The sequence below is a fragment of the Motacilla alba genome, chromosome 3 (genome assembly GCF_015832195.1).
Source record: "Motacilla alba alba isolate MOTALB_02 chromosome 3, Motacilla_alba_V1.0_pri, whole genome shotgun sequence".
Taxonomy (NCBI): Eukaryota; Metazoa; Chordata; class Aves; order Passeriformes; family Motacillidae; genus Motacilla; species Motacilla alba.
Window position 1 is genome coordinate 20,827,451 of NC_052018.1, and position 15,173 is coordinate 20,842,623.

At 37.9% G+C, this 15,173-nt stretch overlaps 1 protein-coding gene across 14 annotated transcripts in view; it reads left to right on the plus strand.

The window, feature by feature from the left end:
* The window catches only part of DLGAP2 (DLG associated protein 2), a 445,650-nt gene that overhangs the window by 107,384 nt on the left and 323,093 nt on the right, over window positions 1-15,173 (plus strand). For 4 of the 14 annotated variants that reach the window (XM_038132416.1, XM_038132423.1, XM_038132420.1 and 1 more), the window contains exon 1: window positions 5,164-5,499. The exons of 7 other annotated variants lie outside the window; for them this stretch is intronic. Coding sequence is in view for 2 of the 7 variants with exons in the window: in XM_038132411.1 (XP_037988339.1) it covers window positions 604-628 (25 nt within the window). In the remaining 5 variants the exon portion in view is untranslated. Of the gene's footprint in view, window positions 1-559; window positions 629-5,162; window positions 5,500-15,173 lie in introns of those variants that run through there. 3 more of the 14 variants (XM_038132411.1, XM_038132403.1, XM_038132425.1) reach the window with 3 other exon arrangements.

Genomic DNA, 15,173 nt, shown 5'->3' on the forward strand with positions numbered 1-15,173 from the left:
ATTGCGTTCAGTAGATCATGTTTTTAGGGATGTAGCTTTATCCTTATTCAGATATGTCAATTACTGACTGATTAACACAGGATGAATTGAAGAAAGGTCTGGAGGGGATTTTACAGATGTCCTAGTCATGAGAAACTTTACAAAAAGCTTGTGAAGCTGCCCACAGATTTGAAGCTGTGAGAAATCTGAAATGCCATGGATGACTATGAAGCTACTTAAAATTTCTGAGGTTAATGGACTGCATGGTAGGGATTATGAGCATCACTTAACTGCTCTGCTTTTACAGAACAGACTTATCCTCTTCTAATAATGTTAATTATGAAGCATATGTATTCTGAAATGACATAATGGATGCCATTGTTCCATTTATGAAAACATTTGATGTTTACTAGTGTTGGTGAAGGGCAGCATCTTGCATAATCCTGCTATACCTAATTTTCTGTTGTACATAATGCAACACTATTTTAGATACACTTTCTTTGCATGCCACTAGAATGCCACTGTTTTCTTCTTCACGTTACATACAGTAAAAAGCTATTCCCTCTTTTATTATAATCAGGAAATCAAAGCACACCTGATCCCATGCCTTCATTGTTATAGGAAATGAATGATGGCCTTCTTCAGCCTAGTGAGTATTCTTTCCAAAGAAAATCAGTCTGATTTTCAACATCTGAAAGTTCCAAATTATTACCTTTTCTCCAACAGGTCTCCTGGCTTTTATCCCCTGCAGAACTAATTTGGATTACAGACCTTATCAAGGGTCTGGGATGAACATAAGAGCTGGTAGATGGCAGCAGCTACAGAGAATAGAGTTACATTTTCAAAACAGTCTTAAACACATCTTCTCATCCTTTTTCCTCTGAGAAATGTAGATGGGAGCCTTTCAGTTTGGTCCTGGATCTGCAAATACAGCTATGTTATTAAAGACCACTGAAAAATAATATTTTTATGTTTTGGTATTTTGTTCTTGTTACCATAAGCAAATGAAACCAGCAGACAAAGGCCTCTTTCACTGACAAAAAGCTCTCACATATCAAAAAGCTCTTTCTACAGAATGATAAAATTACATCAAATATTTGTTGCCTTCATGCAGAGGGATATAAGTCTAAGGTTTGAATAATTCCTAGAATTTTACTGGTGTCCTCTTACCCTCATATTATTGATGCAGATTTTCTGGGATGTTCCCCACTTCCACCTCATTCTGAACTGATGGAAATGTTTGGAATTGAGAAGGATTTTTCAGTTACTATAAGGAGAGCAAAATTTAGAATACAGTAGAGATTGAATACACCTCACTACTTTGGGAACTGAAGATCCCTTTTTCTCAGATGTGTAAATCTTAACAGATTCCATCAGGTTCAAAGCTTAAGTAAAGTACATATTCTAAAAGTTCTGTCATTTGAGCTGCATTTAGCCATTTCTGAAATCTTGTGAATAAAACATTCTCTGCCTCTGCCTTACAAGCAAGTAAGCATTGATTTGGAGACAAGTGCTTCAAGATGTGCTCTACTGTTCAGCTCATTCTGAGCTACTAAATTGCAGAAAACCCTATAATGTTTTGCTCCCTCATGTCCATTCCTAACAAACTGTTTTATAGAAGGTCTAAATTATTAATATTACAACAATAAAGCTCACAGCTACTACTCAGCTCCTTAGTTTGCTGCTGGATAAAATTCTCTCCCCACAGTGGTGGGCACACTAGTAATACATTAGCAGATTGGGTTAAAGACAAACCTCACACAACTGGTGGATATGGAAGAAGTGAAAATAATAGCTCAGAAAAAAACTTGGAAACTGTTGTTGTTAAGTGTGTCCAAAGCACTGCAATTGAGGAAGGACCTTAAGGGTGCTGCTTGTGTTGTCAGTGAATGTTTAGTTTTGGTTTCCTGTGAATGATCTCTCTGCAAAGGAAAAAAACAACCAAAATGCAAGCTTTGTTTCCTGAACTGAGAAGTATCTTTGAGCCTTTTAAACACACACCTTTTGAAAATGTCTTTTCAATCCACAGTTCTATTTTGGCTTGGACTCAGTCTTCTATGACACATCTTTAAAGCTGTTTTGAGTTAGGGATACATATATATTTAGCTTAGTACTGGCTGAAGATTATCCTGTTTCTGGTGGTCTATGCAAGATGGATATTTTTCAGTCCATGAAAAATACCTTTCTAATAGAGAGAAATCTATCCAGTTTTATTATTTTCAGAAGAAGATTGTTTTCTGAGTCCAGTAAGGCTTGTCTTGCCACCTCATTGAAGGGTGACCCCATTAACCTTCATGATTTGGGAAGTATGAACAAAGGCTACTGCAGCAGTGAGTGCTTTTTTGATAAAAGAATGCTAAGAGTCTGCAAAATACAGGCTTACTATCCTTTTCATTTTTACTGTAAGTAGATGTGCTCTTTAATGGGGCTCTGTAGGGGAAAAAAAAACCCTTTTCAAATGCCATTAGTCCACAGCTGCTGTGATGTCCAGCCCTCAGCTAGACTGGGCACCACCCTGCCTGCCCTGGGGTCTGTGGCTGGTGTGCCCAGCACTGTGGAATGGAATGGAATGGAATGGAATGGAATGGAATGGAATGGAATGGAATGGAATGGAAAAGAAGAATAAATTATTTTAATTGGAAGGGGCCTCCAATGATCACAGTCCAACTGTGTGACCAGTTTAGGGCTGACCGAAAGTTAGAGAAGTTATTAAGCTTAGTCTTGTTACTAAGGACCTGTGTTCATACATGCACATAAGCTGTATATTTTCCTCCTTGAAGCCAAACAGATTATGACTGCAATTCTTCTTTGGAGGCATTCAAGGGCAATTATAGATAGGGAGGAATAACAAAGCATTTATTTTAACCCTGTGCTGTAAAGTTTGTGACCGTTAGGATGGTCATTGCACATGTTGTCACTGCAGCTCACGTTCAGAGACTGTGTTATGTACCTGTGCTTAACAGTCACACTGGAGTCATCACTAAGGGTTAAACCCAGAAAATTTTTATGAGTTTGTGTCAATGAATTCAAGAAGGTTATGCTAGGCCCAGATGTTTTTGGTGTTCAGACTGATGATTAGGGAAAATCCCATCAAACAAGGTCATTCTGGTGTCCTGAGCTAAGCAGAAGAAACTACTAATGTTCAATGTGAGGATCCAGAAATAAGCTCAGTGTTAAGAAATGTAGAAGCACACCTATTCATGCAGTAGTTTTTGAATGCTAGGAAGTTTAATGGTAGGAAAAAAGATTAAATTCTTAATATCAGCACGTGAGTATATTGTAATATGACAATAATTTACCTCATTTGATGGGTTTTTAAAATTTCTGTCTTAGAAGCCTAGTGATGTGAGACTTCTGTGCTACCTTCTGTTGAATACTTAGTCTGAGGAACTGTAGGACTCTGGGTCATAAGACGATCACTGAGATCTTTCTGGTATCTAGAAAGTCTGTAATTTTGTTCTGTATTTATCTCCCAAAGTGCCCCAGGAAGCAAGAACAGGGTCTCCCAGTTGCCAGCTGGCTCCCTGGTTCATCCTTCTCCTTGAACCATCTCTTCTGGTTCAAGACGCTACAGGATTTGACCTGGGATTAGCTCAGTTGGTCAGCCCCTGGTGCTAATAACACCAAGGCTGTGGGTTCAATCCCTGCATGGGCCATTCACTTAAAAGCTAGACTGGATGATCCTTGTGGGACCCTTCCAAGTCAGAATATTCCACGATTCTGAACTAAAAATGCTCTGCTGGAGCAGGAGTTGTCAGAACTGTCCTTACCTACGCTTTCCAGTAAGGCCTGTATGTGAAAGGATTTGACTCTGTAGTTCTTGGAAATCTATAGCCTCTCCAAGCATCCATCTGCCCTCCTATGAAAAAGCAATAAAAAGGCATATATTCACAATGATATTTCAGGGGTTAAGTAATTATTGTGTTGAGTAGCTTAATGCAGAAGCACTTTGTATGATTAAGTACTTATGTACTTAATTAGTTTCAGGATTTGATAATGTTCTTTGTGGTCTGCTGCTGTGGTTCACTTAGAACTTCTGCTCAGTCTTCCCAGGGGAGTATAAAGAATGTTGTGCCCAGAACTCAGCTACAGCCCTGGTTTCAGTCCCACCAAAAGCGACAGGACACATTAGCTATTGGGGATTTTCAGTTTCTTTGCAAAAATATTGGAACCCAGAGGAAATACTAATGCTATTGGGCAGGACTGTGCACGTGACTGTTGATAATTCAAAAGCAGCCACCTCTTTTCCCAGCACTCCTCTTGATCCTTGGGGCTAATAGCCTATGCCAAAGAGACACAGACAGAGTCAGGCCCACTTCCTGAATCTAACTGCAGAAACAAAAGTGGTTGTATGTGGTTGTGCAAGTTTGCACACCTGCACAATCATGGCTTAGTTTTCCAAGCAGCTCTTCTAGCTGAAGATATTGCAGATATGGCACTAATAAATCTGGTGCTGACTGCAGAATAGCTGGTAATCATACCAAGAGAAAAAAGGGACCGCTGTCCTGGTACATCTCAGGCATAAAGAGAACTCTTTGGTGAACATTGCTGCACTTCAGCAAGGGAAAGATGGAGTCCCTTGTGTGTTAGACTCAAGTAATGCTTGTTAATGCCAAACTCAGATTTTGGAGACAGTGTCTTCAATTGAGAGGGGCAAATACACAATTTTAAATGAAGAGCAGACAGTGGCGTGTAACATTTGGTGACAAAATACTTCCTGCCCTGGTTTTTTCTACAACTTAAAGAGAAAAAGGAAGAGAGAGTATTTCTTGATACAATGCAGATGTATCTCTTCCAAACTGATAAACTTCTGAAAAGTGGTAATGCTTCCCACCTTGAGGCCACCACACTTGCAAAAGCTTCAAGTATTTTAGCCACAGCAATTTTTCCCTAATGTCTGGGAATTGTGGCTGTAGGTGGGTAGTCACCTCTGAGCTTCAGACTTAGCCTGATGATCTATGGAAACATTGAAACTCACCTCTGCTTTTAACTTTTGTGCACTTTTTATCGGTCCACTTGCCCTCATCTTCCTTCAGCTGTTAGCTCTCTGCCTTGTGGCTAGCATGATGGAGTGTGATTTCAGATTGTGGCTTCTAGATGCTATGGAAACGGAAATAAATATTTTAAAATATTTTTACCTTTTTATTTTTTTTTTTTTGCTATTACTTATTATATAAGTGCATTAGTAACAATGCATGGCACAGGGAATGCAGTAATCGAATGTGCTGTGCAGAGCTTACTCTTTGTTGCTTAGCAATTAAATGTATGCACGTAGCAGCAGCACTGACAAAGATGCTAATAAAAAGTGACAAGTTATATCTCCAGAAAAAATTACACGATTGAAAAAAAAATATCTGTCAAGATACTGGAGCAACAGCAAATGGTACATATGGATAGATCGTGTCCCTCCTGAAGGCAAGATCTTCAGGTACTGACCACTAGAGGGGCTGAGATGATGGAAATAAAAGGTATCCACATTTATAGCATGGGCTACAGACACACAGTTGTGCAAACATCATGGTAAGGCTTTCTGTTGTTGTTGTTGTTGTTCCTTTATTATTTGTATTTATTTTTTATCCATAAAGTGTCTAGAAACATGTTCTGTTTCCTTTGTTTCCTTTTTCTCCTCGGTGTTCAGGTTTGCAGATTTTTCACAGCATTTCTGTCTATCGAATTTCTGACTTTCCTAGCAGATCTTTGTGTCACAGTATATGGTTTTATTTATATAACATGATGTAATCTTTTGTGTTCATGTGAATAGAATTCTCTTTAAAATTGGTTCTTTAAGAATACTAAACTGCTTCTCTTTATTTATTTATTTATTTATTTTTAATTCGGAGCAAACGTGAAACAGAGGAACTGCTCTGTAGGCTGCAATACTCAAAAAAGCCCAGCATTTAAATACTTCTTTCTATGTGGGATTTGTATGTTTAACCTTTTGCTCCTTCTCTCTCATTTTTAATCTTCCAAAATCTGTGTCACTTGTGTTGTGCTCAGGTAGTGCATTTGCTTCTTGGGCTGCTTAATACTGATTATACACTTGCTCCACTGTGGATAAACACAGTCATCAAGGTTTGTTTAGTGCTATTTCCAAACTGGCTTGACACGTTGTTGCATGAAATTATTTTTACTACATTTAAAGAATCATTGACAGGTTCAAAGTAAGTGCTCTTAACACATTTATTAGTATCTGTGGTATTTAGCAAATATTTCTAGTTATGTGGAGGATTTAAATAGTTTTTCTTCTAATAATTCTTTCTTCATTTTAGAGCTTTTCCTCATTAAATTTCTGCTCACCAAAGTGCTGATTCTGCACTTGACAGTCTGCCTGCATAGTGAATTGCAGGATCTGGGCCCAATTTTGATCTATTTATATTATAGTCCATTTCATTTTAGCTGAATGAAAGTACTAATTTGGCTGTACTTGCTTTCAGCATTATCTCAAGTTGTGCCAAATCATCAGACAGTCCATTTGGAGTTTGGCGGGCTTTGCTGAAGCTCCTGCATTTTTGGTCAAGTGCTATTGGAAAAATGTGATTTATCAAAAAAAAAGTAGCCTAAGTCTTGGCTTGGTTCAACAGTTCCGGGTCTTTATCTCCAGCTTTTGCAAATAAGATGGACCCTGAATCAGTGCAGATCATGTTTTATTCTGTGTTAACAAAATGAATCGGGCTTCTTTAATTCATGTACTATAACCCCTAAGGAAAAAAAAAATGAAAACATACAGTAAAAATAAAAGTTTTAAAATTGGAACATTCCTTGACTTTTCCCCCCACCTTCGTTATGACTGTACTCATAGAACAGTTATTGAGATAACACTGTACATTGAGCAGTCCTGTTACATGATGCAAACAGCAGAAGGCTATTCAATGAGGTTTTTTTGAGCTAGTCCACCTTATGATCACTTCACTTGTTCTTGTATTTTTTCCAAAAAGGAGTCTTTTTAGCATTAGTTAAGCAGGCAGAAATTATCTAGTACAGATGCAACTATATTTCAACCCCAGTCAGTGAGAATAAGGAAATAAATGTGTAAGATAGAGAAGAAGGAGAAGAGCAGCAGATCTTTGTGGTGAAATATTTTATGTGCATTTGGTTGTGATCTTTTTAACAAGATGTTTTACACCTAGCTCAGGACACTGAATCAAACATCCAGAAAAGAGAAGATTTGAATCCACTGGGGTGTTATAAACCAAAATTTTCCTCTCCCTCCTACTCTAGTAAATGCTATCATGGCAAAATAAGCTTTGAAAGAATCACTTTGATTTGTGAAATATTTTTCTCCAAAGGATGCATTTTGAAAACTATTTCCAAATCAGCCTGTGCTGCCCAGAAGTAGCAGAAGTATTTAATGTTCTAGAAAGATTTTTAAAAACATATTTATGTATGCCTTTCTTCCCACATTACCTGCAATGACATGAAAACATGGTGTGTGTGCGTATACATGTATGTATACATGTATGTATGTGTGCATATATAATGCAAAGGGGAAAAGCAAATGCTTTACAGAAATGTCTACTTAAATGTCTGCCTGAAAATGTATGCAGTACATTCTTTTTTAAACAGCCTCCTCCTGGTAGTACCTTCACTCAGATTCTCACCATTCCCATACAGTGTTCTGTAAATACCCTGTGAGAATGACTAGCGGGGAGGATGATCTTGCATAACAGGCAGCTGACTAATTTAGACCAGGAACATTGATCTACAATGACTGAAATAGTCTCAATCTTGTTCCGATTTCGACATTTGAAGTTTTGGCATCACACCCATGGATACTTGTGTAGCTGTCACCGGAAGTCACTGCTCATATATTTTACCATTTTCAGGTAGAGCAAGAGAGGGCTAAGCCATTCCAAATATAAAAAAAAGTTAGAATTTTTGTGTCATGTGTGTTCCTGACACAGAGAGGGCTATGTTAAATTTTTGTGAACTATATCTGCCCTATCCACATCTTTAACACATATCATAACAGGCCCTCTTCTCCATGTTTCTCAGCATGCTACTTTTCCCTCCATATTTTATTCACCTTTCTGAGCACTGTATCTTGACCTAAGCTGTTATTCTCTTTTATCCATTTAGATTAATTCATATTTTCATAGAAAGACTGCCTCCAAAAACTTATTGCAATAATGAAAGTCTGAGGTTCATCTTTCACCTGTATTTTCTTCGGTTTTGGGCCACCCAGGTAAAGCTGGGGACAGTGGCATATGTTTCACAAGCACTCAAATTGAGCAGTTTCTTTGGCCACCAATGTCTTTGAGACATTGATTTAAATCAGTGCTGGACACTGCAAAGCCAAACACTGCAAAGAGGCAGGACTTGCTTGAGGACTGGTCTGTTCTTGGTCTGAAGCCAAGGGACGAAGCTGAGCTTGCAAGGTGGGAATGTCTTTGAATGTAAGCGATTGCTAATCACTAGAGCCTCTTGGAGGTTAGCTCTGATGTTTTCATTTGACTGATATTCAACTCTTCCCATAGGTGTTGGTACATATTCAGCGCCACTGTATGTGTATGTATTTGCAAACACACATGAGAGTCCACTGGGGTCCTCCTTTGACTCCAGTGGGCTTTTTCTCCATCCATGTTCTTGCACTTCTCTTAGAAGAGACCTTAAAAAACTTCCAATGTGCTATTATGCATGTGCTACATAAATAGGCGTACATCTTATATTCTTTGCTACCACAAAGATATGAGTCATACCTCCCAGTAATTTTGTTTTGAGTAACAGCAAACTGGATCTGAATTCCTAAAGTTGGAAGAAGTCAGGGAAGAAATGACTGTGTAGTTTGCTAGTTTTGTTTTCAGCAATGAATCCTGTAAAATAAACAATTCTGTATGAAATATATGCCCTTTAAAGATACCCAAAACCTAACCTAGAACTGTAAAATATATTGCCTTTGCATTTGTTCATTTAGATTTGTATTCATATTGCAAAAATACATCTAAAATGAGTAAAACACAGAAAACAAATAGGTTAAGAAATCTTAATTTTTATAAGAAAAGGAGCGCTATTTTTTCTCTCCCCTCAGTCCCTAATTGCTTACAATAATCAGCTCCCCAGTTTTAATCTTAACTACTTATACCTAACTTGCAGAATACATCATTATGGCAAAAGTAAACTAATTTGAATCCAAATTTTCTTCCTCACTAACAAACAACAGAAGAAAGTGATGGGTAAAATTTAGGACACTATTGTGTAATAAATGAGTAATCTGAGAAAATGTAATGCACAGACAACAGTCAGTCCTTGCTGTGCTGTTGCTCAGATACACAGCTTGTCTGAATCTAAACATACTGATTTATAAAAAGTGCAGATTTGGTGATACATACCCCACAAGCCTGAAAACAGTGAACAGGAAGAATTATATTCATATAACTGGTTGCTGCCTATTTGAAAAGGCCCTTTTAGGCATACAGTAAGCTACAGTGGAGTTAATCTTGTAAAATTACATTGCAATATGTGTTTTAGCCTGTGACTGGGAGAAAAGGGCTTTCAGAGACATCCACTCAAAGGCTTTTTTTCTTTTTTTTATTTCTTGATCAGTGCAGAAGAAACTCATGGAAACTCTTCCATGAGAATAACTTGGCACAGAGTCCAGACCCCAGCTATAGAGAAGATGAAGTTAGACTTGCTTATAATTTTTTTAAAGTGTGTGATTTGATGTTCCTAGGTTCTTTATCAGCATTAATACATGGTTGGAAATATTTATTGATGGACAGAAAAGAATAGCTTCATCTTTTTTCAACAGAGAAGGCCTGTGCATCATAAAGGATTATAAACGTTCATTTTAATAATCTCTTTTTAACAATTATTTTATAAAATGTTTCTTTAAATTCATATTAATTACTGGTGCTCTGTTTGATACTGAGTAGAGATTATCAAGATACTAATGGGAAATACTCTGTATTTCTTATGAGACACAAGTAGTAAAGGCGTGCAGCAACCCTTTGCCTGTGGGACCCACCTGAATTCTCGCCATCAGAATGAGAGTAAGCCTTCAATCTGTGTCATTTTATGGATGCTGCAGAGTCAATCTGGCAAGACTTGATGTGGGAGACCATTCAAGCTGAGAGGTGGATTTCAGGGAAAGCTTGGCTTTATTTTCGTCTGCTCAGCCTTTGCAGAAGGTGAGGTGGATGGAGGTTGCTCCCTCCTGCTGGACATCGCTGCCAAGAGAACAGCAGCTCGGAGTGCTATTTTGAGTAGATTCTGGCTTGTGGAGAAAGGTATTTCGGTCTCAGCGATGCCATTTCCCCGGCTCCGGGGATCTTTGCCTCTAGATGGAGCCGTGCACTCGCGGTACAGCGGCGCTGGCTGAAGCCGAGTCTCAGCGCCGCTGCTGCTCGGCTGCTCGGCAGAGCCCCGCAGCCCAGCAGGTCTCCCTGTTTACAGCACACTTGGATCCCTGCTCCCATCCCTGGCTATTTTCTTGCGGGCTTTCTCTGCTCTCTCTTCTTGTTCACCCCTTGCACCCCACTCTGTGTCTTGGCATCTTTCAGGCCTAGAGAAGTCACTTATTCCTCATCATCTTCATTTTCTCCTTAAGTCTATCAGCCAGCTGTGTTCTGTAAGATAGTAACTTTTTTAAAGTTGTGTTTTCTTTATACTGTGTACTTACTTGCTGTGATTGTGAATCTGCAGCGTATTTGTCTGTGCTTTAGGTAAAGTCAGGGCATGTCTCCTCTGTGTTTGCAGGTTGGAATGATTTCTAAAGAATAATTTGTATCTTTACAGGTTTTTGATTCCCAACTTGGATTAATTTAATCTGAGCAAGATCTGTGCTTGTTTTAAATACTGTACCATTACAAATTACCTTGTCTGTGAGTTAAGATACTCTGCCATAGCTTGTAATGCTGCAGCTGAACTCCAACATAAAGCCATATTTGGAGCTGATTTCTTGGTTCCCAATAAGTTGGGGCTGTGAATTTTCATTGTTCTGGGTATCACTGCTCCCAAACAGAACAAAATCTGTTTCTGTACCAATCAGGTTGTAACATATTTTAAGCAGCATGTTGTGACATAGTTAATAGTTGGTATACAGAGGTCGCTTTATTTTTTGGCATTTCTCCCAGGAAATAAGACAGGGGCACAAGTAAGTAAGCAAGCATACCAGAAAACAGCTTAAATGTCAGAGTAGCACTCTGCCAATAAATATCAGCCTTTTGGTGTAGTCTCCTTCCACAAGTTTTATAAGCTCCCCCTAAACTGCTTCTGGTTCTGTAAAAATCTGGATGCATATGCATTTACTAAGACTTCATCAGAAGTAAAACCTTTATCACATTCTCATTTACATTGAAAAATTTTGAGCAGAGAATTGTTCAGTATTTTCTATATAGAAATTGCTGAGTATTTTAAGCCAACAGCTGAATTCTTTGAACTTCTAGGAAGTACTTTCCCCCTTCTTTAATGTATCTAGGTGTCATACATGGAACTGATTCATGAAAAAGTGACCACTGCTGATTTCTTGTTTCATGTGACATTTAATAGCTTAGCAAGAGTTTGTTATTATGAAAGTGAGGGATTACTGGGAAAAGCTCTATTTTCCAGTCTGGTTTAAGAAACTAATGTTGTGTTAGGCAGTATTCTGAATTCTTACAGGTTGGACATTTGATCAGAAATGTCAAGGGCAATTTTAATATTTGCCTTTAAAGAAAGTATTTATGATTTTGGGAAAGTTCCATTTGTGAGGATTAGGAGCGCTGTTTGATTCCTTGGGGCTGGCAATGCTGGAAGACATTCTGTAGAGTTGGGTGTTGAGGGGACTATATCCTACCTCAGCAGCAGGAATAAGCCTCTGCCAGCGCTGCTTCTCTTTAAACCACAGCTGAGTTTGGTGTAATTCCTGCTGAAGGTGTCGAGTATTTTACCTGCATGTCCTGTATGCAGTGAGCACCCTGCTCTTTCTGAAAAAAGGTTCTCAGTGAAAAGACCTCATTGGGTATATTGAAGAGTAATATTAAGAACTTTCTCCTAAAGGTAACATCAGCAAAATCACATATAGGAAAAATAAAGGGAAGTAACTGAACCGATAAAGAATATATTGATCTGTCAAACATGTCACACTGAAAGCAACTAGCTGTAAGGAGGTAGTTGAGGTGAAAAGAAAAAGTAGGCTGCTTGTATGTAGTAGAATTGACAATGGTGGTTCAGGGAGGTTTTCAAAATAACAGACAATATCAGGGAACAAAATCATTCAGTGTGCTGGAAGGAACTTAAGTAGGAAGCTAACTGAAGTAAAAGGATAAAACTAAGAAATGTTTTAAATGACTGTTGAGGACACAGCCACTGGATACAATTTTAAAGAGCTTGGTATACTGCGTGACCATGAGATCAGGACATATTACAGGCTCTAGCCAGCTTGACATTTATATGAAAATACTGAAAGAAAGAATCATGCTGATTGCTGTAAGATAAAGAAAAGCAAAAAAACCCCCAAACAAACAAAAACAACAAAACCAAACAACAACAACAACAACAACAACAAAAAAAACCAACCCAAAATTCGATTTACATATAGCTATTTCTTATTACAATGGATAGGGAATGTAACCACAGAAGATGAACTTTTAATTTCCTTATTATTGGAAAAATTTACAATAATACTAACAATAATCGTCTGAATTTGGCTTGCTGAATCTTCAGCTAGTGCCTTTTTTCTGGCATCCTGTACAGCATTTTCTGGGTTTCAGCTCTGCACTGGCCAACAGCAGACAGCTGTTCCACACACACTGCTGAAGCTGGGGGTCCACAAAGCATTTCCATCACAAGGTTTCTCCTGCAATAATTTTTCTTATATTCAGATGTGGAATTATATGCCTCAGCTCAGAGTCTATACTTAAAAAGATAAAAGCAGCACAGCTAAAAGGCTTATAAACCAAAGAGACTATTTTTTTGTCTGAATAATTTTGGTGCATTTGGTGAATTTTAATGCTTATGGAAATGAAAGATCTTATTGGAGGCAAAGAAAGTGTAGGCAGTAACCATAGTGACTTCTACACGTATCAGCTTTTCCAGTGTGCTTCAGTTCTAGACTGCAAAATCCTGGATATCAAACATTTGTGGGTGCTTACTGGGCAGTCGCGATGCAGGGTTGATGCAGGGGTGTTATTGTCCTTTCATAAAAGACTAGAAACATGGGAACAAATGTCATTTGCCAGGTTTCTCACTGAGGTCAAATCTAAATTATGAATGCATCAAAGGGTGCCACTGTGAATATTAATGTTATTACTGATGGGGTTTTTTTGCAGACTGGCAGGGTTAAATAATCTATCGGGGATATGTGCATCTTTGTCATGTCATTTTCTGGCCCTCAGCCACCCTTAGAGTAAACCAGGTTTACAGATGTACTGTAATATGCTTTCTTGAACTCTTGCTGGAGGATTTTACTTCTTCCTGCATTCCACTGTTAATGAGTAGTCCTGCTCTCATTGTCTTTCTGCAAGAAACATAAAATTTATGAGAAATAATCTACAGAAAGCATATTTCTACTATGTTGTTTTCTATGGCTGAAATAACTACTTTCAATAGTCAGGCTGACCAGTAATTTCAGTGCACGTTTTCAGTGCCATAGCTTATGCTAGAAGCCTCAAGAAAAAAAAAAAAAAAAAAAAAAAAAGCACTACATGTCAGCTTGGGAACTTTCCTTTGGGATGTGAGCAAGGTTCTCTGAAATGAAAATGTAAGCTGATAGAGGAGGAAGGAGATTTAACTTCTATTATATGAAATTATTGTATGTTTGAGTATTGAATATTGCAATACTGAGTATTGTATATAATTTCATTAAAGTATTCAGAGTTTTGGGTTTTTTTGTTAAAATGATGCTGTTTCCCTATCTTATATTGTGAATAATTTTTTTTCTCCAAATAGGGAGCATTAAATAAAATTTGTTTACTTTCTAAACTAAAAGAAAAATTCAATTAGTTTCTAAAACATGCCTCATAAAGATTGTGATAAGTCAACATATATTATTGGTTATTTGATGTGTGTAAATACATGCATCTGTTTACCTTTATTACTTTAAATTAGCATGTAAGATTTAGGAAAATTTGTGTTGAAATGTATTTTTAATACAAATCATGATATCCAGAATACCCCATTTCCTCCCATTGTCACTATACTATGTTTTTCTGTCTAGCTCAGATTTGTCAGTAGGGAGAAGTCGTATAAGTGCTATAGGTTTCTCCACCTTTGAAAAACTTGTCAGTCCTACACTGATACTTTAGAGTTTGACTTTTCAAATTTGTGAGGGACAAATTCAGGTTCTTGTCGAGCTGTTACACATACTCAGTATGAAGCAGGGTCTCAGAAAAAAGCTCTTCAAGAAGCCTTTGTGAAACAGATAGTAAGAAGCAGTCCTTGATTTGAAGTCCTCTCAATTTATTTAAACAAAACAAAAAGACTTTGTTTTCCTGGTTGTATTTCAAGGGAATGTGCCAAGACAGGTGTGTCTGTCTGAATGGTTTTCTTGTAATTCATTATTCCAGGATGCTCAAACCCAGCATTTAATAACACTGAGGCCTATTTTTTTTTTCCCTAAGAGCTAAATAATTCCATCTCACTTAACTAATGTATTGATTGACTTTATTGAGTCCATAATAGTTCTGAGTTTATGAGCTGGGATGCTTGGAAATGGATTAGTGCCAGTGCCTCTGATGAGATATGGCCAAAAGACAACTGTTTTGTCTCTTGGCAATGTGAAGTTACAGAATTTGACTTTGTTTAACCTTCAGAACAAAGCTTATCATCAGCCACAACAAGAACCTGAACATGATGTCAAACCCACATTTCAACTGCAAAGGTCCAAACTCTGGTACTTTAGTTGTTGCAGCACAAGACACAGTTAATATTGGGGTGACAAAGCATCCATATTTGCATACTGGCAAACAAAGCACAGAATATGTGAGGCAGAATTTTATTTTTGCGCCAGAGGATCTAGACTGTTTTGCTATATTTAGCAAATAATCAATAAATATTACTGAGACCTTGTAGGCACTTTCTCATGGCTGTGACTTGGAGACAGTGCTTCAACTTGGAGCCTCACCATGCGAGGTGCCTCCTTTGGGCTCTCCAGACCCTTTGAAAGCCTTTGAACTATCTGGACCTGCTGTCATGTCTCTCTCCACCTTTCCCAAAAATTTGTCAAGGGAGAACAGATGATTTTATATGAGATTTAACCTGATCATACTTCAGTCATCTTC